Raw genomic sequence first — 22,862 nt, 5'->3', positions numbered from 1 at the left:
TCAAATTCAGTTCATTAAGTGCATTTGATTTTTAGGTCTGAATCTTAATTATTAAGATTTGTTCATTAAGTTCACTTGTTTCTTTTTTAAAAAGGTCTCTTTATTAGTTTAAATGAGTCTGAATAAATCAGGTCTATAACAGAGTCTTAATTATATTTAGATTCTATTAAAATAATAAGTGTTCTTTTAATAAACAAATTTACAAATTTTCTTCTTCCCTTTTTCTCTTCTGGACAAATTTCAAGTTTCTTCCTTAAAAAGTGGTGATCTTTTTTTTTAAAAAAAAAAAACAAAAAATTAGCTGCGTTGGCAGCAATTTTGGTGGATTTTTTTTTACCACCATAAAAATAGAAAGAGGCGAAGATGAGTTAATTAGTAGTACTAAGTAAATTGTTTTATTTTTAAAAAATAAATAATACAAAAATGGCTGCCAAGGTAGCGATTTACTAAAAAAAAAAAAATTTTTGGCCAAAATCGTTATACCGATAGCCATATTTTTTTAAAAAAGGAAAAAATATTTTAGAGAAAATTGCTCGTGGGTCAATGATTTTAACTTTAACGGAGTAACAGTGTGAAAACAAAATTGCTACGTCAGTAGCGATTTTACCCCTTGGTTAAAAAAAATTATTTACTCTTTTAAAATTTTTATCAAAATTTTTTGCCCTTTAAATTTTAGACTCATATTATTTTTATATATATAAGAGAGAAACTTTTGGGGGATATATTAAATAGTAAAGGGTGAAAAATGTTAATAAAAATTTTAAAACGGTATATGAATTTTTTTAACCAAAACGATAAAATCGCTCATGAATTAGCAATTTTGTCCGCTTGAAAAAGTAAAATCGTTGCAATAACAGCGATTTGTTAAATATGATTTTTTTTTAAAAAAATAAACAAAATTGCTTCCAAAGGAGAGATTTCCAAACTAAAATTTTCTTTTTTTAATATGTCGCTGCTGAGGCAACGACTTAAGTTTAAATTTTTTTAATTATTTTTTTTAAAAAAAAATCAAATCTCAGCGATTTTTAATTAAATGTTTTTCTTTTTAAAAACAATCAAATCGCTAAAAAAGATTTTAATTTAAAATCGCTGCCTCAGCAGCAGCGACATAACAAAAATATAATAAAATATATATAGTAGCGATTTTACTTGAAAATTGCTCCTTTGAAAGCGATTTTGTTTAAAATTTTATTTTTTCTTAAAATAAATCAAATTTAACAAATTGCTGTTATAATAGTGATTTTACTTGAATTTTATTTCTTCCATTTATCGTGAATTAGAAGTTTGTCATCGATAACTTTCACATGACATCATACTGTTTTGATCCAAAAATCAATTATTTGTAAAATAAAGATTTACTTGAATTTTATGTTTATATTAAATAAATAAATATAAAATAATCAGACTGCCACAATTTAAGATAAATATCTTAAATGCCTAATTTATTTTTCTGGCTAGCTAAACTTGTTCTGGAATTTTATTTTCAAATCTTTCGCATTTTTCTTATCCTATATGGCTATTTCTAAGATAATTAATCGTGTACAACTCCCTTAATTTACATCTATTCAGGCTTGCACCTCTCCTTTTAAGCAAATCATGTCATATATTATTCTTTAAATTAAAAAAAAAAAGTCAACTATACACCCATCAGCTATTTTAACTTTAGTTTAAGCAGTTTAGTGTACAACTATACATTTAGCTGGGTAATTAATTCGCTAATTGTTATATTCTTTTGCTAAGAGTAAGAACAAATAAATAAAAAAACTTATACAGAAAATCCTTCAAGAATTTATAGAGAAATATCCTATAATATTAGGGACGCAATCCACGTGCCTACACGTATAATGGTATTAATTTCCTCGTCGATCATATGTTGGATCAATAAATCAATCAATATATATATATAAATGAGGATCTTCAAACCGCCTATGTGGCATGCCTCAATGTTGAGAAAAAAAATATATATATATATATATTTTTTTAAAAAAAAAAAAAATAGGGCTTTTTAGATTATTTCATTTTACACAATAATATTATGTGTATATATATAATGCTATTAATAAGTAACTTAATGAGCATTACACCTCATAACCTTTTAATAATATATATAACATCTAATTTTTAATTTAATAATATAACCACTAACCTTTCATATTCATAACCTTCAAAATATTTAATATAAAAATTATAACTCCTAAATATTACACCTATAAAATCCCATTTTGAGACATTGCATGATGGTGATTTTATTTTTATTTTCCTTATTCTTCATTTTTTATTCCTTTGATTTGTTATTTTTTTTGTCTTCTTTGATCTAATTTTTGCAGGAGAGGGATGTATAATGAAAAATGTTATATATTTTGCATATTTTGATTTTGTGAGGTAAAATGATTTGACATTTCTAATTATCATTATCACTTTTGTTCTATTGTAATTATATATAGATTTGATATTATTAGGTTGGATTGTTGATGATACAAATCATGATTCTTTTATAGAAAAAATAATTATTTTTTTTGCTTCTGTTTGTAGTTTTTTGATATTTTTTTTCTAAATCTTGTAGTTTCTACTGACAATTATTATCTTTATTCACTTTGTAAATTTGAAGAATCGAATTATGTTATGTTGAGAACATGACCCTTTTTTCCTCTTCAAATCATATATAACTTAAATATTTAAATATTTTTGCTTGATTAGTTAACTATAATTTTATGTCTTTTTGTTGTTATTATTGTAAGGATTATAATTATGTTATGTTGAGAACGTGATCCTTCTTTCCCCTTCAAATCATATATAACTAAATATTTTAAATCTTTTTGCTTGATTAGTTAATTATTTTAGGTATGTTTGTTGGTATTATTGTAAGGATGATTTTATTGTTCTCCGGTTAAACCTCTGATGCAATAAGAGTTGATTGGTTCCTTATCAAATTAGTTAGTTAGTTGAAAAAACGCCAATATATTTTATTTCTAATTTCGTCTAACAATAACTTCCTCCTCACTAGCTATAAAAATGTTATACAAATATATAATAAATATAAGTAATAAAAAAAGTAATATATCACATCTCAATATAAAGTAAATAAAATACTAAATATTAAATACAAATATTATATAACTAAGAATCAAATAAATCGATTCCTCTTATAATTTCGTATCTCACAATACATAACAATGATATGGTAAAAATAATAATTTTAACGTTGCATTATTTTTTATATTATTTATATATAGAAATTATTTATAGGCCAAATATTTCACAATTTTGAGAATTTAATCAACAAAAAATTAAATATTTTTTAGTTTTATTTTAAAACATTCGTACGATTACTTTTTTTGATAATTTCAAAAAAAATTCTAATTCCTTTTGATTAACTTTTTAATTCTATGTCCCTTTTTAAATTTATTTTTAATTAGTTTTTCTCTTAATAGATATCTCTCCTATAATATAAAATGAGAGAAAAAAGTATATATTGTTCAAAATAATAGTAATTACTAAAATTAATGTATATTATTTGAAGCATCTTTGGAGACTTTTAATAATTTGAAATTTCTAAAATGAGGTAAAAAGAAAAAAAGTCATATAATAAAATAAATCATAAAAATGATGGAGGATTTTACTTAAACATATTTTTGTTTATTAAAAAAATATGTCACATTTTTTTTTTACCTTTTTTCTCTTATTTTTATATATTTATTTTTGATTAAATTTTTATTATAAACTCACACCTCTTCATCTTTCAAAACTTCTATATTTACTTAATAACTTTCAGCTTTATATCTTCGTAACCCCAAATTACTTAATATTTAAATTTGTGATATCTTAAAAGCAAATCAAAAAAATATTTCTAACCAAATATATTTATGTTTAGCTTAATTGTTCTCTACTTTTATCTTGTAATGCAAAATCAATCGACAAAGACTTCTTTATATAATTGTTTTTACTTCTAATAAGAATGATACAAAATAAGATATATAAAAGAGAATAATTGATTTGTTTTTTTTGCATGAAATTATAAGAGCAAGATCATTACTAGAAGTAAGACAAAAACAATTATTGAAAACATTAAAATGTATTTGTAGATACGCTTAGCGGTGAGAAATAATCAAAATTATTATGAAGTTATTTTTAAATTTTAAATAAAATATGAATCATGAAAAGTATAATAAAAATTAATTAAGAGAATTCATTTAAACATTTTGCTTAAATTAATAAAAAGCTTAAGACAAGCTAACTTGATTATGTTAAGATTTGATGCTAATTGTTACTGTCTTAAAAAATATATATAAATTAGTAAAAATACTAAAGATGAGCAAACTTCAGTCTTTTAATTACGATGCTAATTGTTTGTGTTTTCTTAACAGAATTAAATAAGCAAAGAATAAAAAAAAGGGAGACTAAACAATAGAGTTGAAATAATTTTTTTTTAAAAAAAATTAATTATAGAAAAAAATTTCTCAAGGAAAAAATTAATACAGATAATCATTTCAAATATACTTATTACTAACCATTCATCCTCCATTATAATGATTCTAAAGATTTACTTAACTTTTTCTCCTACACTTTAATTATAAGAAAATATTATTTATCGTTAATAATTATAAATATTCATATTATTTGTGAAAAGTTTTTTTATGTTTACTTTATTTAGAAAAAATTCAAGAGTCTAATTATAAGGTTTTAGTAGATATATAAGTTTTTTTTTAATCTTAACATAAAACCTTTTATCATTCATCTATAATTGTTCATTTATTACTTATTTTATTATGCATTTTAACAATAATATATTATTTTTATGTTAATTCTATATCACTAAAAATTATTTTATCGAACTAAAATCATGCATCACTCATTTCCTTCCAAAGAATCAATATATATAACTTTATATTTTAATATACAAATATTGAAGTACTTTTTTAAGTCTTCAAATTATAGGTAGCTTATCTATTACGAATAATTTTTCATATTTCTAAGTCTTTTTTTGAATTTGTTACTATTTTAATTCTTTTGATATTTTTTAAAAAATTTAAAAGAATAAAAATCTCACTTTAAATTTTTAACAAAACATCAAAGTTAACCATATTTAATTTTGAGGACTCATTCAAATGGATAATGAAGTCATAAATTCTTAATTATATATTATAACTAACATAAAAGAATAGGTACTATTCAACCAAAAAAGGTATAAGTATTTGACCGTACAGGTTTTTATTTTTTGATAAAATTAATTCATGAATTGAGTTGAAATTATAAAGCTAAATAATAAAATTTATTAACTAATCTATTGATTTAAAAATTAAATAAAAATGAAAACTTTTAAATACCGCGCATAGCGCGGCTAAGTTTACTAGTATATATATAAATGAGGACCATTGAGGAGGTGATGTGGCACCTCTATATGGTCTCCATTTGCATTTAGCTTTTTCCATCTTTTTTTTAAAAAAAATAATTATTGTATATCATAAAAAGTTATTTAAATTTATTACAAATAAATATTTTATTAATGGTGGGTCATTTATAACAAAAACTCTTCCTATTATTTATTTATTTATCTCACTTATAATTAAAAGAGAAACATAATTTATTTATGTTTAACTTTTCTAATTTAAATTAATTATTTTATTATAAAAATATATTTTCATTTATACAAATATACAAATAAATACTTTATTAATGTATGAACATTTATAATATAAAAAAAAACTCTCTATATTTCTTTTCTATTTGTTTATCTCACTTCTAATCATGAAATCATAATTTTTTTATTTTTTTTTACATTTTAAGTATTTTTATTTTTATTTTTGAATTTATTCACTAGGAGTTACTACCCATGACTTGCCCCTCTTTAATTTTTACTTTTAATAATGTTCATGACTCTCATAATTTATATTTATAACCTCCAATTTAAATTTATAAGTTTATAAGTCTTATGGAATTCCTTTATTTTGCCTATAAATTTATATTAGTTTCATGAAGATTCACATTACAATTATTCTTTCTTTTTTCATCATATAAGTTTGATTTGTAACAAAAAAAAAAGTACATAAAGGTAAGAAATACTTCATTGAAATTTTTATTTTTTATCTTCTCTATTTTTGTCTATATAAATTCGTATTTGATTTGTGAAGGAAATTAACATGTAACAAAAAAAATAATACATGAAGTTAATAAATATATTATTCTTAAGTCCTTATTTTTTCATTTCCTTTATTTTGTCTATATAGATTCATATTTATTTTCATGAAGATTCACATACAAAGTTATAATTTCTCTTCTTCATAATACTTGTTTGTGAATTAGCTAACATGTAATAAAAAAAAAAAGTATATGAAGGTAAGTTATATTTCATTCTTAAGTCTTTCTTTTTATTTTTATGTACTTAGACATGCTTTCTTAATATATATTTTTATGTTTGTATTATAATTTATCAAATAAGTATGATTGAAAAAATCTCTTTAATTCTTAACAATGTTTTGTCCGTATGCAATTACTCTTTCTAATAGTTAGTTTTCCATATATAATATAGTTTAATTATAATATGTGTTAGATTTCAAGAAATAATTATTATTTACTATTGTTATTACTATTGAAAAGATAATATATAAATATATTAAATATGGTTTATATTTCGTTCTTTCTTTTGACATAATTATTTTTAATTCGTATATGCTTTTTTTTTATTCAGTTGGTTGCATATATGAAGAGTTTGACATATGGATAAGAACATGATGGCGGATCTCTTTGCAAAGGAAAATGGTACAAGGAAAAAAAATGAAGCATAATTAGAGATTATTTTTTCACTTTGAAATTTATTAGCAACTTAGTTACTTTCGCTAGAGTTTTTAAAATTTTAATTTATGTAAATAATTTAGCTAAATGTATTATATTGTCAATGCTAATCATTTGATCCTTTACTATTCTATTTTCTCTTTGTTATGAAAAAAATAAATATAATTATTTAATTTTAACAACAACAAAATTTGTGATGATTAGTTTCACTTTTATTATAAATTATAAAAAGTAATTGAAAAATATATTATTATTTTCACGATGTCATTTTTTGCGTATGTAACAATCTGTCGTCGTTCTTTTTGGTTTGAAATGCATTTATAATTTTTATGTAATCACCAATTATTATATTTTCTCTGTTCATTTTTTGTATTTTCACACCTTTTTTTTTATTTTTTTATTTTACAAATAAAATCAATACATAATTAGTAATACATTTAGTGGCTAATAAAATTATACATTTAAATTATTTATAACTCATGTCTCTTCATCTTACTTGTAAAGTTTAATACTAAATATGAATCATCACTTTATATGCTTCATTTTTCGTAAATCTTATAAGTATTTAATTAATGTTTAAAAAATTATAATAAGCAAATGTAATAATAAAATTAAAAAAACAATATTGTTTTGACGAAATCAGAGTTTGGATAGAACATCACTACTCCTAGAAAAGATGGAGAAAATTAAAACATCTAAAATATTTTCAACCTAATACAATATATTGTTATTTCAACATATTATCCCTTATTTCATTTACTTCATCACGGTGAATATTTTGTTCTAATATATACATATACAAAACAAACAAATATATATTATATGTTTTACAAAAGTTTATGATATCACAGACGAGAAGAAATATAAATATTATCTATATATTCAATACTAACGCAAATATTATATATTTCATATTATTATCTTATAAATATTTCATATTATTATCTTATAAATATTTCATATAATCGCGCGAAGCGCGAATAGTTTCACTAGTTACAACACAAATTCAAGGCAACTAATACATTTTTTCTCCTACCGAATCTTCGTCAAAGTTCATATAGTCAACCAATGAAACTAATTAGGTTTGTTAAATTTGATAGAACGTCCGTTTAATAGCTGAACTGGTCTGGCATTGAATTCAAATCCCTGAGATAAACATGAAAATAAAAATAAAAAAGTAGGTTATATAATTTCTTTCGTCCAAAATAAGTAAATTATTGAGGTATAACATATTTTTAAGAAAATTAAATCAAACTATAAAATTCCTCTTGGATTAAAAAAATAATTTCATTTTAAACGAAGAAAAAATATATGCTAAAAATTTACTTATTTTGAATGGAAAGACGTTAAGTATAAGTAGATTCTTTAAAAAAAAACTTGATGAACCACTTTTTTGTAGTTGCACAAATTTTAATAGTAAAAAGAAAATTTAATAGGCGCTTGGACTTCAATTGAATAATATATATGATTAAATAAATAGCATTTTGAAGGTAAATTGAAAAATAGTATCGGAAAAAATAAAACTATGTTTTGGCATGGATTACGCTTGAAAAAATATAGAAACAAAATTTTGCTAAGAAATAAATAAATAATTTTGGGGTAGTAACTCACGTTAACAGCAGCATCTTGGAGCAGTTTTATTTGTCTTGCCGTTACACTATTAACCTAGAAAATTGAAAAAAAAACCAATAAAAATCACATAATTTAAATAAATTTTACAATATGAATACTTAATTACTTATAATTTTCATCATAATAATGAATTTAGGCAAATTTAATTACCTTTCCATCAATAGTCCAAACAAGACCTTCAGTGCAAGGTGGAGTAGTTAGGGAGCCAATATATCTATAATATATATTGTCGTCCAATTTTATTATATTTGGATCAATTATTCCCATGCCTTTTTCTGCACCTCTTTTATCAGCAACAGCTTTTAAATCACCTTCTAGCTGCAATTAGATAAGCAAACAATATTAAGAAGCTGAAAAATATAATGAAATCGATCGATTAAATTATATTGATTTTATAAAATAAAATATAATTGTATATTTACTATGGTTAGGAGATCATCAGGCAATGATCCAATTTCGTAGAGGATTCCAATGACAGCAGTTTTTCTATCACTGCTCATATGTACCAAATGAGCCTCCATATCATACCTGAATTATATTTATTCACAAAAAAAAAAAAAACTTGGTTGAGACTTGAGATTATGTAGATGTGTGTGTAAACAATGACATTTTTTCTCTTTGCGTACGTTCATTTATTTTTAATATATCGAACAACTTCATTCTTGTTTTCAAATAATTAAAATTGTTAATTATTATGATTTATATTTTTTTCTTTAATTTTGTGTAGTTTCTAAATATATCAGTTTTCTTTCAAAATTAATGAGTCTATGTCTAAAATCGAACATTAGTTAATTTAATCCTCATACTATGAATCAAGTAAATTTAGCATTTAATAACTTAAAAAGAGTAAAATCCTGAATCTCATAAATTTTAAATCACGACTCTATCTTTGATCGCAATAAGTATATATAATATAACATACCTTTTCCCATTGATACTATGTTCGGAAGGTGTATGCCAATGAATTTGTTGAAGTTGATATTGAGTTTCATTTATCTTCAAGTATCCTGAATCACCATCCCATCTCAACTGCATTTTGTAAATATTTAGAAAATATAAATTATAACACAAAAATTTATTTCAATATGAGTGAATATATTTGTCCACAATATATATTACTATATACTATAATGATACAATTTGCTTACGTACCATGATATTATGTCCTCTATTCACAAGAGTGGCATTGGATGGTTTGTAGTATTTTTGAAGAATTCCTAAATTTGATACAACTTCAACCACTTTGTTATCAAAATCAATTGGAGACTGTAAATTTCCATTGCAGTAACTCGAGATTTCCCCCCATTTAGATGGTCCATTCTTTGCGTTTTGATCGTAACTAAACTCATCATTCATTTGATCTACAATTATTCAGATATTATTAAGAAACTTATAATTATGTACACTAACAGTAAAGAAAATAAAAATTACACTACTAAAGCTAAAATTTGTTTAATTAATAAGTTTAACGTACCAACTTCTAGAGATATTGTGAGAAATGCACTTGAAAGGAAAAGAAAAGAAAAGAACAAGATTTTGATTATTTTTGCCATATTCTATTATATTTTCAATTGTTGAAATATTTTGTGAGTTGATGAGGAAACTTAGTAAATTTATAGATCCTTATTTTTTTTTTGGGGGGGGGGGGGGGAGGTAACGTAATATGAAGCTGATAAAAGATAAGTTTTTTTTACTGATCTTCTCTGTTTTTAATTGTTGGTTGAAAATTGGAATATTATTGAATTGATGATAATGAATTCTCCTTTTATATCTCACATGAATGTATATTTCCCATTTTGGATATAAGTGATGAAATATTGCCTTTTCTGTCTCAATTTATGTGGTACTGTTTAAAATTTAAAAATTAAACAATTTTTTATTTTAATTTATGTGATACTATTTGAAATTCAAAAATTAAACAATTTAGTTATGATAATGGATAAAGGCATGATTTTAAGTTTATTAAAGGAATTCTAATAAATGATTCTGGTCTTTTGCATCCATTCCATATTTTTTGTAAAATTAAGTCTATTAAAGGAATTCTAATAAATGGTTCTGGTTTTTTGCATCCATCCATATTTTGTTAAAATTAAACTCTATTAAAGGAATTCTAATAAATGATTTCTTTTGCATCCATTCCATATTTTTGTTAAATTAAGTCTATTGAAGGAATCTAATAACATTGCTTAAAAAAAGGTTGATAAATATTTTTCTAATTTTTTCCAAAGTTGTTGATGTATTTTGCTAATTAATTTCACAATGACGCACCAACAAATTAACTTGCCTACACACGTACATAACATACACACAACATATTACTCCTTATTACTGATACAATTGATACAATGAGATACTTATGATACAATTATTTGTAACATAAAATCATGTTTATTCCTAGTTCTAAACACCGTTATTATCATCGTGTACCAATAGTACAATAGACAATATAACAGCTTTATTTATTTTCTTAAAATAAACTTACTACTAATAAAGGAGGATTTGACAAGATCCCTACCGATTTATTAATAATAGATGAAGGTTATTAAACACTCCCTAAATTAAGCAAAAAGCCAAGGTTTGTTGAATTTGATAGTACGTCCATTTAATTGTTGAATTGGCCTGGCATTGTATTCAAATCCCTGAGATAAAATTGAGGAGAAAAAAAAAATTAAGAACATATCATCTTTTAAGTTATAATTTATAAGTAGATTTTTGTTTTTAAAATATTGCAATTGGTAAAATTCTTGAGTTTTCAATTGAAGAAACACCCTTTTTTTGAGTCACAAAATCACACAAATTGTGAACAAAAGCTATTGATAATAAAAGCTTTTTATTTTATATATAAGAGAGATATTTTTTAGGGGTTAAAAAATCTATCATGATAACTTTATTATACGCTTGGACATATAAATTGAGTAATATTTAATTTAAAATAGTATTTTATATTAAATTCGAAATGAAAAATAAATACAAACATATAATCAAACAGGTTTTCGAAATATAATTAAAATTTTGTGTTAGCAACTCACATCATGAACAACATCTCGGAGCAGTTGAATTTGTCGTCTGGTTACAGTTTTAGTCTGTGAAATAATATTTTTCTTTAAATAACATAATTTAATGTAAGTAAGTAATTATATTAAATTGTGATAATAATAAATAAGTCAGGTTTAATTTACCTTTCCGTCAATAGTCCAAATAACATTTTCAGTGCAAGGCGGTACAGTTAAGGAGCCCATATACCTGTAATATCTTTTTTCATCTATTTTTATTAGATTTGGATGATTAATTCCAATGGCTTTTTGATCTGCAAGTCTAAGAGCTTCTAAATCCTTCTCTATCTGTGATAATTACAGGTAAAAATAATAATATCAAAAATTTAAAATCAATTAAATTATACTGATAAAGTAACAAATGAATTTGTGTTTACCATAGTTAGGAAGAGATCAGGAAATAATCCAATCTCGTAAAGGATTCCAATGACAGCTATATTCTTCCCATCATTCGTTTCATGTACCAAATGACCTTCCATATCGAACCTACATTTGATATATACAGATAATTCTAAATAAAAATTATTTACGCCATCAGTGTATATATATATATATATATATACTTTATGAAATATACCTTTTTCCATTGATAGTATGTTCAGAAGGTGTATGCCAATGAACTTGTTTAAGTCGATATTGAGTTCCATTTATCTTCAAAAATCCTCCATCATCCCATCTCAACTACATTATTTATTAATTAATAATTCACTTATTACAAAATAATTTCAATTTATAATTCATGATTAAAGTCGATTCTTTTTTAAATTTAAACGTACGTACCATTATATCATGGCCTCTGTTCAAGAGAGTGGCATTTGATGGTTTGTATAATTTTTGAAGTATTCCTAAATTCGAAACATTCTCAATCTTATTGTTTGCAAAATCAATTGGAGACTGCATTTTTCCAGTTTTGCATTTGATCCAATTTGGATGAATATTGCTCCAGTTAGCTGGTCCATTCTCCGCGTTTTCGTCGTAACTAAACTCACTCTCATCATCTACATCAATCCCCCAAAAGGATCACAACTTTAATATGTACTATCAAATCAACAAAAAGATAACGTATGTTAAAGTATGCTAATATTGTAAATTAAAAAGAGATACCAGAGGGTTCTATCTTTTTAATAATAAAATACATTTAACGTACCAACTTCTCCGGATCTCGCTAGAAATGCACTTGAAAGGAAAGCAAAAGAAACAAACAACATTTTGGTTATTGTTGCCGTATTCATATTATTATATCTTCAACTATACTTAGAAGTGCTTTGTTAGTTGATGAGGTAACTCAGTAAATTCATGAATACTTATATAGGGGGCGAGCTGACCAAAAACATGTAATTTTGACTAATCTTCTCTAGCCAACATTTTTTTTATGACCTGTTTGGGCAAGCTTTTGCACACGATTAATTTCATGAGATATTTATCATGTTCAACTAGTAATAGGAATCAGATAATTCTATCCATCAAAGTTACTCCTCTTGCCAAATATTACTATAATTTGGATTAAGGCCAAATACATAAACATATCTCTAAACTTGTCGGTTTTTTTTCCTCGGGTACCTCAACTACGTCATTTTCATATTGAATCACTAAACCACTCATAATTTGTTCCGTTTAAACAAACACGGTTGTCTGATGTGAAACCAGATTTGTGAGGGGTATTGATAGAGGATGCTTATGTTGTTCAAGAACATATTAGCACAATTGATAGTGAAAATGTTTGAGAATAATTGTGTTTTACTTAAGTCGTTTAAACACATTAGACAATAAATGAGACTAATGCGGATTGTCTTCATTCCTTCGATCAAAATCATTACAAATCAAACACAACTAAAGGCATTTACAATAGAAAATCCGATCAAAATCATTCAACAATGTTTTAAAGGAACAAATTATAGTTAATTTAATGATTAAAACGTAGTTGAGATACCTAAGAAAAGAAACTCAACAAGATTAAGAATCTCTTTATGTATTTAGCCTTGATTAATATATATACATGCATATTGCCCATTTTGACATATGATAGACGATACATTATTCATGTTTAAAGTAGACCTGCTAAAACACACACAGATAACTTTACAATGGAGATTATATATTTTGCTATGTTATGCCTTTCGTCTATCGTGAATCAAATGTTTATCATCGCTAACTTCCATGTGACGTTATACTTATTTTGATCCAAAAAAAAAATCAGTTATTTGAAAAAAAAAAATTTACTTGTATTTTATGTTTATATGAAATAAATAAATATAAAATAACTTCAAAAATCAAACTGCCACAATATATTTTTTGAAAGAAGAACCATATTAAAAGTGAGATTACTCTTGTCAACGAAAGCATAATTAGATTAGGCTTTGCTGATACTTGATAGAGGCTGCTGCAGCTTTTACTTAAATGGCGTTTTTGGACAATTATTTGATGGGAAAAAATTATGAAATTATTTTCTGGAAAAATTCTAGAACAAAATGTTTTAAACGTTCACGACAGAGTTTTTTTTTTTTTTCATAAAATAAACTCAAGATTGTTTTAGTCCAAAAAAAATAGTTTCAAAAGTCTCTAATTAGAGTTTTGATCAATTAATTACTTGCATACTATTTAAATGTGATTACATGCCTAATTAATTTTTCTAGCAAGCTAGACTTCTTCTGGAATTTTATTTTCAAATTTTTCTTATCCTATATGGCTATTTCTAGGCTAATTAATCGTATACAAGTTACAACTCCCTTAATTTACGTCTATTCAGCGAGCGATAGGATTTAACATCGACTCTTACCTTATTTTTAATTAAATAAAACAAAAATTACCTTGAATTCTCATCTTCATTTCTTTCACTATATATCTTATTTGATTTTGTCCTTATTGGCTTCAATTGAGTTAATTGCATTACATTAATTATAATATACAATGTAATTAGTTGCTTTGACATTGTTATAGCTAGATCTTGTCTTAGGCAAATCATGTCATATATTATTCTTCAAATTAAAAAAAAGGTCAATTATACACCCATTGGTTATTTTAACTTTAGTTTAAGCAGTTTAGTGTACAACTATACATTTAACTAGGTAATTATTAATTCGTTAATTTTTATATTCTTTTGCAACTTGTCTTCTGCCAAACTTATAGCTCAACATTACTTTGGACTCTGAGTATAATAGCAGTTAATTAGGATTAGGCTTCATTATTAAATAGTATTATGAAATTAATCGTTTTTTTACACCAAGACTTTAAATTGGAGTTAAAAGTACGAAAAAAAAAGAGGTATTAAATGACTAAATTTGAGCAGGTCTAAATAAACGGAGTTAATACATATGCGGTCAAAATGGGTATAAGCCCTTAATTTATTGATCATCTGTAATTTTCAACTTTATTACATGATATATATGATAAATTAAAAAAAACAAACGTATATGGGTCAATTAGGTCAGGTTTTAATCCAATTTTAAACATATGGACTTTGAATCGATCAAAGCGAACTCAGTTAATAGATAAATCAATTAACTTTAATAAATTGAGCGAATCATATTTTTATGAGCTAATTTCTACTGTTTTTATATTAAAAGAATTTGTAAAACCCAACGCAACAAAATCGTATTCCATTTGTTATTCTATGATTTTTAAGGGAAAAAAAAACCCTACAGACTTTAAGAAACCAATGATACATCAAGGGACGTCTGTCGAAATTTTCTTTATATATAATATATTTCGATGTTATTGAGTCTATCAATTTTGGAGCAGTTTTTATTTTTAAAATTAGATTTTATATAAATTTCATTCTATTAAGAGCTAATTATATTTCCTCTCTATTTTTTTAAAATTGTGATAATTTCTTAATTTTAATGAAATCCGAACGTATAGAGAGGTAGACAATTTGCTAGATAGATAGTGAAAGAAATGAAGATGAGAATTTAAGGTCATGATACATCGCGTAAAATGAATAGCCGATCGATACATTACGTAAAGTGATGTATCTGACTAATATATCACGTAAAATAAAAATTTATATAATTTTTTTTAAAATGATAGAAAATTTTAATAATTATAGTAAAATAAGTTGTGTGTTTAATTAAGTGATCTTTTGAAATGAAAAAAAATTGAGATCGCTCGTTGGTTTTGGACTAAAGTGACTGCCTAAACGTCATTCAAATAGTCAGCAGCCATTGGAGTAGGAGTCTAGTATTATTCACCAATCACTATGATGCAATTCTTTGATTAGCTGGTGACAATGATTATGACGGAGTAGTAAATATTTTTTCGTATTTAATCATATATTTTTTCTGATACAAAATCGTCTTTTTTAGGAAAAGTTTTATCTTTAACTTGAGATTTTTCTGTGTAAATTTAAATTTAATTGAATTTCAATATAAATATTAAACACCAAATAAAAAATAATTTTTTTTAAAAAAAGCCTTGAATTACTCTGTTAATGGACACAATTTAATCAAACACTGACTTCCACATTTCTAGACTGGAATTATACCACATTATGCAAATTGACAAAAAGTGCAATTTAGAGATTTTTATCCTCATCAAAATAAGGCAATATTACAGTAAAATAACTGTGATTTGTTGACTTATATGGTATATCATAAAATCTACTATCAGTAATGTGATATTCTTTATATTATATTGCATTATTTCCTTTAGCTCCATCATGTGGATTGGCAAATATGGCAAGCCCACTTAGTATTGCCCCATTTGGTGGAGTATCTTAAAATTAATTTTAAAAAACAGTATTAACATGAAACCCTACCTTTAATTTTTTCTATATAAACACCCTTAAATCTTTCTTTATACCTCACAACTAATCTTAAGCATCCTTAATTAGCTCTACTAATCTCAATCCAGGTAAATTCAAATTTCACCAATTTTCCTCAGTCGATTGGATTCACTGTTTACTTTTCCTAGTTGATATACATAAATTATACACATAATATATATGGAGTATACATACATCCACTATCTATTTTTAAGAGATTCGCTGAATGGCTATTTAGGTTAATTCTTTTTACTTGTTTATGCATTGATAATTTTGATCTTTTTCTACAACAACAAACAAATAACTTGTCTATGTTATGTATAGTTTCGTTACCTAGAAAGTATATATATAACATATGGATCATAGTGTAGAAATTCTTTGTATCGTCTTTGTATTTAAGTTAAATTCTTTAATTTCTATTGATCATATGGCATGCAGGAGATCGATCAAACGAAGTGCGGAGAAAATGAGAACTGTTATTGTTGTTGTTATGTTGGTGATGATGATGAGTTGTTGCATGGCTACAAGTAGGAGTTTGAACAATTATGAGCAGCAGCCTGAAGGAGGAGGAGGAACAAGAACAATGGATAATCATCATTATATGAGTAGGGATCAATTCAATGACAAGTATGGTGGTGGAGGTGCCTCTCCCATAAATGATAAAACAGATGATGGAAAAGTCTAAAATATGTAACCCTAGCTAGCTACCAAAAATAATGCTCTTGAAATGATATAAAATATGGAGTATTGATATATGAATGTTACATATATCTTATTGGTAGTCTGTTTCCATTACACCCCTTAGAAGATGATCTTTTTGACTCTGCTAATGCAGAATGGTTTGTGGATCGGACTATTTATCTATCTATCTATATATATTAGTATTAGTAAATGCGAATAAGATGTGGTCAGAGTTCATCTCCATGTAATTTGACCTTATGTAAATATTCATGGTTGTAAATGTGTGTGTATATACAAATATGATATTGCTTTGGGTATTGTAATTGAAGTTATGTTATTGGAGTTCACGTTGAAGGTTTTTTTTTTCTATTTTTTCATCTTATTGATTGAGTATACTAATTAGGTGAACACTATCATTTTCTACCCTACAACTTCTCTTAGCATTTATAATTCCAAAATTAAGTCTAAGTTATTAAGACGAAACTAGTTAACTTGATTAAGCGTGTACACAATGGATTTAAAAAGTTAAAAAACATATACAAAATATAAAATTGTAAGGAGACTTTTATTTTTTTTTTCATCTAAGCAGAATTTATTCAAGTTAGAAGAAACATTCCGTCACATCTATGAATTCATACTACATCACATATTTCCATTAAGGCAATTTAAATGGACATGCAATATTACCAAACCCCGCATCGCATTTTCATAATAAAATGAACTTTACTTTTTCATTTTCAATTGAAAATAAGTGGTATTTCAATAAGTAAAATGTATATTGAGTTTTCTTTTGTTTAAACAAAAGAAGTTTTACATGAAATATCACTTATTATGAAACATAAAGATTATCAATCATTCAAGATTTTATGTGTGTCAACTATATGATATAATGGACGTCCTTGGTAAAAGATCAAATTTGTTAAATATTAACACTTGGATCACTATTTTAGATGATGGACAAGTGTAACAAACACTTAAATTAATGCTGTGATTTTCTCAACTCAACAATAAACAACAGAAAGAACAAATTAATAAACTTTGATTTATATATCAAAGAGCTATTACAATATGAAGAACACGAATAATAACAATAGCGATAAAGGAGATGAGGAGACTAAGAGAGAATTAAAGATGAGAAGCACAGTCTATTAAGTATAATCACAATTCATATAAATCTATTTCACTTTCGCAAGTCCCTATTTATCAACTGAAATTCACACATACCTATAATTAATCCGATGTTGGGCTGCTTAGCCAATAATGGTAGGCCCATTCATAAAAACAAGCCCAAAAAGAGACTAAGATACATTTAGTATAAATTTAAGGAATTTCATAGTGTAATACAATAATTATAGAAAAAATAACTTGAATACACAACTATAAGTTTAGTATTCTCTAATTTTCCCTTCTTTTTTTAAAATATTACATAATTCTTTTTTTTAAAATTTTAGTAGAAGTTTAGAGATACATAACCTTCTCTCTCCTATAACACACACTTCCCCGATATCATGCCTATTTTTTCTCCACTAAAACACTCAATTTTCTGAATCACTTTTTGAATTTTGAATTATTAATTTTAATTAAAAATGTTTCACAACATTTAATATGAAATTTTGAATTTCAAAATTTAAAAAAATTGAAATTTCTAAAAATTGGACCATTGTTCTCTCGTTCTTCTTATTCTTCTTCTTACTCCATCATCCGTCTATAGTTCTTCTTCTTAATCCATTATCTGTTCTTATTTTCTTCTTTTTTTCTTCTTGTTCATTGCTATATTACATCAGCCGTCTCTCGGTCTTCTTTTTCTTCTTACTCCATCATCCGTTCTTTTTTTTTTGTTCATTGTTCTGTTACATCATATTAATGGATCCTTTTACTAATAGAAGGATTTATGATTCAAACGATGAAAATTGAAAAGAAAATAGAAAAAAGTCTTTGCATGATCCTATGAATGTTCGGAAGGATTCAAACAAAGATTTTGGCGAATCATCTAAATCAAAGGTTGACAAAATACACCAAAAAAAAGAAAAGAAGCAGCAACCATTATTGTTGAAATTAGTAAAAATTTTAGTAAAGGAATCCCATATGTATCATGAATTTTTGAAAATTGTTATCATGTATCAGACAATAAGTTTAATACATAAGTATTCAGTGTGTTATAGCGTGTTAGTCGATGCATTGATACATGAATTAGATGTGTATCATATGATTCCTATGTATCAAGGTTTTTGAAAATTGTTATCATGTATCAGTCAATAAGTTTAATAACTGCGCCATCAAGTGTGCTTGCTGATACATATCGACTCAGTGTGATATAGTGTTTAGACGATGCATTGATACATGAATTTGATGTGTATCATATGATTTTCTATGTATCACGAGTTTTTGAAAATTGTTATCATGTATTAGTCAATAAGTTTAATAACTGGATGTTCATAAAAATGTCTTCAAACTAGATGATATAATCTTGAATTTTTAAAATTTGAAATTGTTATCCAATTACGTGCAAATTAATGCTTATTAATGAACTGTTACCGTAATTTAATCTGATTTAGATAACAAATTTAAATGTTCCGTCCCCCCCCCCCCCCCCTTTTAATCTTAACAGTTTTAAGTTACTGTGTATCATTTACCATGTATCACAACATACTAATGTACCACGCCACAACAATTTTAAGGGATTATTAGTACATACTAAATTTGTCGGGACAGAATATAATTATGGGAAACTTACGTAAATATACTATAATAAAAAAATATTTACCATTTATAGCAATAATTTTTTTTTCACTTGATCATTTTTAATTAATTTATAATACAAGTCTAATACATATTAATGAACAATTTATTATTCACATGTAATACAAGTTTTAATGATAGATAATGCATTGGTCACACATTTTAATACACTTATAATACAATATGACAATTTTTTACCAAACAAACATAAGATATTTCAAAAACAATTAAAATTCAAATATATTGCACACATAATTCACTTTTAATACATATTACAAATTTATTCACTGTATTGCTATAAATGATAATAAACAAAAAATATCGCTAAAATCAGTAATTATTTTTTAAAAATGTATTATTACATGTAATTTTTCCTTATCCTTATTCGGCCCCTTTCTCCCTCCTTCTCTCTCCCGATATTATTATTATATGAGTAATAATAAAAATAATAATTAAAAAAAGAAGTGATTATACATTTCACCAAATCAAAGTCGCCTTCATCCATACAGAATCATAATTGATCGAGAGCATAACTAATTAATGTATTTGGAAATAAAAAAAAAACAAACAAAAAGTTTAGTGATGTATCTGAGGAAGTCAGATCACTAATAAATTGGAAACAAAATTTATCATAAAAAAAGATAAATAAATTAAAACGAAAAAACTCATTAATAACTCCAACATCTTACCAAACAATAACGAATGTATTCCTGTCCATTAATACTAAAAACTATATATTTATTAACATTCAATATTGTGGTCAATTAAAGACATTACTATAAAATATTTGTTCAATGTCTTCCCTCATTATCTGGAATCTACTTTTTCTATTTTAGCATTTAGCAGTTGCGTCACAGTCTTAATTAAAAAATGACAAAATTTACAGCAAATATATTCTCCTTTAAACTAATTAGTGGAATTATGTCAGATATTCTTTGGAAAAGTACATTTTCACGAAATAATCAAAAAAAAATTATCGTCTCATCGAGGTGCTAATGACACGGTTATTTCCGTGGGCATTTTGACCCGATCCGACCAAAATTTGGACTCTAAATACAGCTTTGATATCTTACCCGCCACGCGGCGCATATCGGGCCTGTCATCTGGTTCCACGTGTAAACAATCCAATGCCAACCGGATTACCTTCTGTGCCACCTCGACCGGGAACGAGTCACTCAACCTCCGGTCCACCCAATTCCTCAACTCTCTCTCCACTCCTACGCCGCCGTCTTCCTCCCCATCGCCGCCGCAGTCAACTACTTCCCTCGCCGTATCTATAAGGGAGATTTTACTGTAGTTTCCGGTTGCCTTGTCGTACTTGAACCTCACAGGTTCTTCGCCGGAGAACAATTCCAACAGCACAACTCCAAATGCGTACACGTCGGACTTCTGTGTTGCTACTCCTGTCAGTTGGTACTCCGGCGATATGTAACCTCTCACGCCTTCAAACTCGCGAGTCTTAGTCGCGGATCCCTTTCGCCCCGGCGTTGAAACTGCTGATGCACCCTCGTAGATCTCACCGCCATTCGTCACGGCTTTGCTCTCGCTTCCACTGCAAAGCTCCGCTGCTCCGAAATGGCAAATTTTTGCGTTAAAGGAAGGCTCGGTGACGATGATTCCACTGCTCTTTACATATTTGTGAACTGGATCGATCTCTAAACCGGTAGTGTTGTGTATATAATCCAGACCGTGAGCAACATCAGTAGCGATTTGAATTCGTGACATCCAAGTGGAGAGAACCGTATAGCTTGGATTTCTAGGGTTCCGGAGGCAGAGAGAAAGGTTAGAACCCAGTACAAAATCGTACACTAAGTAAATATGCTCGCCAGAAATTGATGCACCGAGGAGTTTAATTATACTTTTATAATGACTTCTACAAATAACTGATAATTTCGCCCTCAATTCAGCTTTTTCCATAGATTTCTGGTAGATTCTTCGTTGGAAGATAATTACATCTTTGCCATGGAGCGTGCATCGCCACGATTGGGATGAAGAGGTGGATGAGTAGCGCTTGGCAAGGAAGTTGTTGGTGGCGGCACGAATATCAGAGAAATCATAAACTTGAGGATTATCCGGCAACGATGCTCGGAAACTAGTGAGCGATGCCTGGCTGGAGACGGAGGTGGTTGCGACGGAGGTGTCAAGGCGGTATTCGGACCCTGACCCGGAACCGGAGTTGGAGGTGTAACTGACCCGATTGCTGCTGTTTGATGGACCCGATTTAGATGTTGAAGATTGTGCCTGTTGTGTAGAAGTGATTTTCGGAGTTGTTGATCTTCTTGCTGGGGTTGAAATGGGTTGTGCAGCATCAACTGCCATTTTCGTTTTACACATAAAGAAGGTGGATGACAAATAAACTGATGATTTTTCAGATTATTATTGCTCATCTACCAAAGTCATAATTGAGAAGAAAAACAAGAATGGAACTTAACAAGATATATAGTTTTATTAGATATAATTTGAAAGAGAGCTTTCATTATCATATAGAATTGAATAATATAGTTTTATTAGATATAATTGGAAAGAGAAGCTTTTATTATTATATAGAATTGAATAATGTGATGAAAAAACAAGTCAAAAGATTTTGGGATTGAGTTTTGGTGATAAACTATGGAAAGGGAAAGGGAAAAACAAATTTTCTTTCTTTCATTTTTAATTTGTAATTGATCGAGCCCTCTTCAACAATTAAAAATTCAAATAAACAATCGATTGAGTTGACGAAAGATATAATAGGAATATTAGTTAGTCTAACAAAAGCTAAAAGTAAGCACAAGTATACCCCAGATAATTCGATATTAGCAGATTTGGGTTCAAAACTCAAACTCGACTCTTTTTTAATTAAAAAAGAAACAACACATCCAACAACATATCTGTGGGTGGTATATATAGCAGAATCTTTGTTTGGTGTGTGGCTCCTTATAGTGTCTTGAAACGAAAGTCTTAATTATTGCATAACATACCAACAATACCTTTCATATTTTAGTTTTGACTTTTTAAAAAACTTTAAGGTTTGTATTGTTTTTTTAATGCAATTTACAAGCAAGTTGTTGTCTTAAAATAAACTTCATTGACATATGAAGAACCTCTGGAAATGATCAAGATGACAATGCTAAATAAAAATAGCATTGTTTTTTTTTATACAAGTATTGAGTTTTGAAAGTTTTGGAATTGATCAACACACCTTATAACTTCAACTTAATACGCCAAAG

General features: G+C 26.3%; 3 protein-coding genes and 1 long non-coding RNA gene across 4 annotated transcripts; 1 reads left to right on the top strand and 3 right to left on the bottom strand.

Moving 5' to 3' along the window:
• Positions 1-7,863: 7,863 nt before the first annotated feature.
• LOC101258967 (bifunctional monodehydroascorbate reductase and carbonic anhydrase nectarin-3-like) lies at positions 7,864-9,777 on the bottom strand. The gene is made up of 6 exons (XM_026031699.2): positions 9,574-9,777; positions 9,344-9,450; positions 8,844-8,949; positions 8,572-8,739; positions 8,401-8,454; positions 7,864-7,935 (listed from the first exon to the last, which is right to left on the bottom strand). Exons 1-6 carry the CDS (start codon positions 9,775-9,777, stop codon positions 7,864-7,866), a joined length of 711 nt encoding a protein of 236 aa, XP_025887484.2.
• A 946-nt stretch (positions 9,778-10,723) lies between these two features.
• On the bottom strand, positions 10,724-12,761 carry LOC101259260 (bifunctional monodehydroascorbate reductase and carbonic anhydrase nectarin-3-like). The gene is made up of 7 exons (XM_004242049.4): positions 12,622-12,761; positions 12,255-12,472; positions 12,052-12,155; positions 11,852-11,960; positions 11,601-11,762; positions 11,451-11,504; positions 10,724-11,060 (listed from the first exon to the last, which is right to left on the bottom strand). Exons 1-7 carry the CDS (start codon positions 12,704-12,706, stop codon positions 10,980-10,982), a joined length of 813 nt encoding a protein of 270 aa, XP_004242097.1. The 5' UTR covers positions 12,707-12,761; the 3' UTR covers positions 10,724-10,979.
• A 3,367-nt stretch (positions 12,762-16,128) lies between these two features.
• Positions 16,129-17,237, top strand: LOC101264435 (uncharacterized). The gene is made up of 2 exons (XR_182859.5): positions 16,129-16,322; positions 16,672-17,237. It is a non-coding gene; the product is annotated as an uncharacterized lncRNA (long non-coding RNA).
• Positions 17,238-20,532: 3,295 nt separating this feature from the next.
• LOC101264633 (lysM domain receptor-like kinase 3) lies at positions 20,533-22,504 on the bottom strand. Its single transcript, XM_004241233.5, has one exon. The coding sequence runs from the start codon at positions 21,985-21,987 to the stop codon at positions 20,635-20,637; it is 1,353 nt and encodes a 450-aa protein (XP_004241281.1). The 5' UTR covers positions 21,988-22,504; the 3' UTR covers positions 20,533-20,634.
• Between the last annotated feature and the right edge of the window lie 358 nt (positions 22,505-22,862).

The sequence above is a fragment of the Solanum lycopersicum genome, chromosome 6 (assembly GCF_036512215.1).
Source record: "Solanum lycopersicum chromosome 6, SLM_r2.1".
In the NCBI taxonomy this organism is placed as follows: Eukaryota; Viridiplantae; Streptophyta; class Magnoliopsida; order Solanales; family Solanaceae; genus Solanum; species Solanum lycopersicum.
This window is presented reverse-complemented; position numbering and strand designations above follow the sequence as displayed.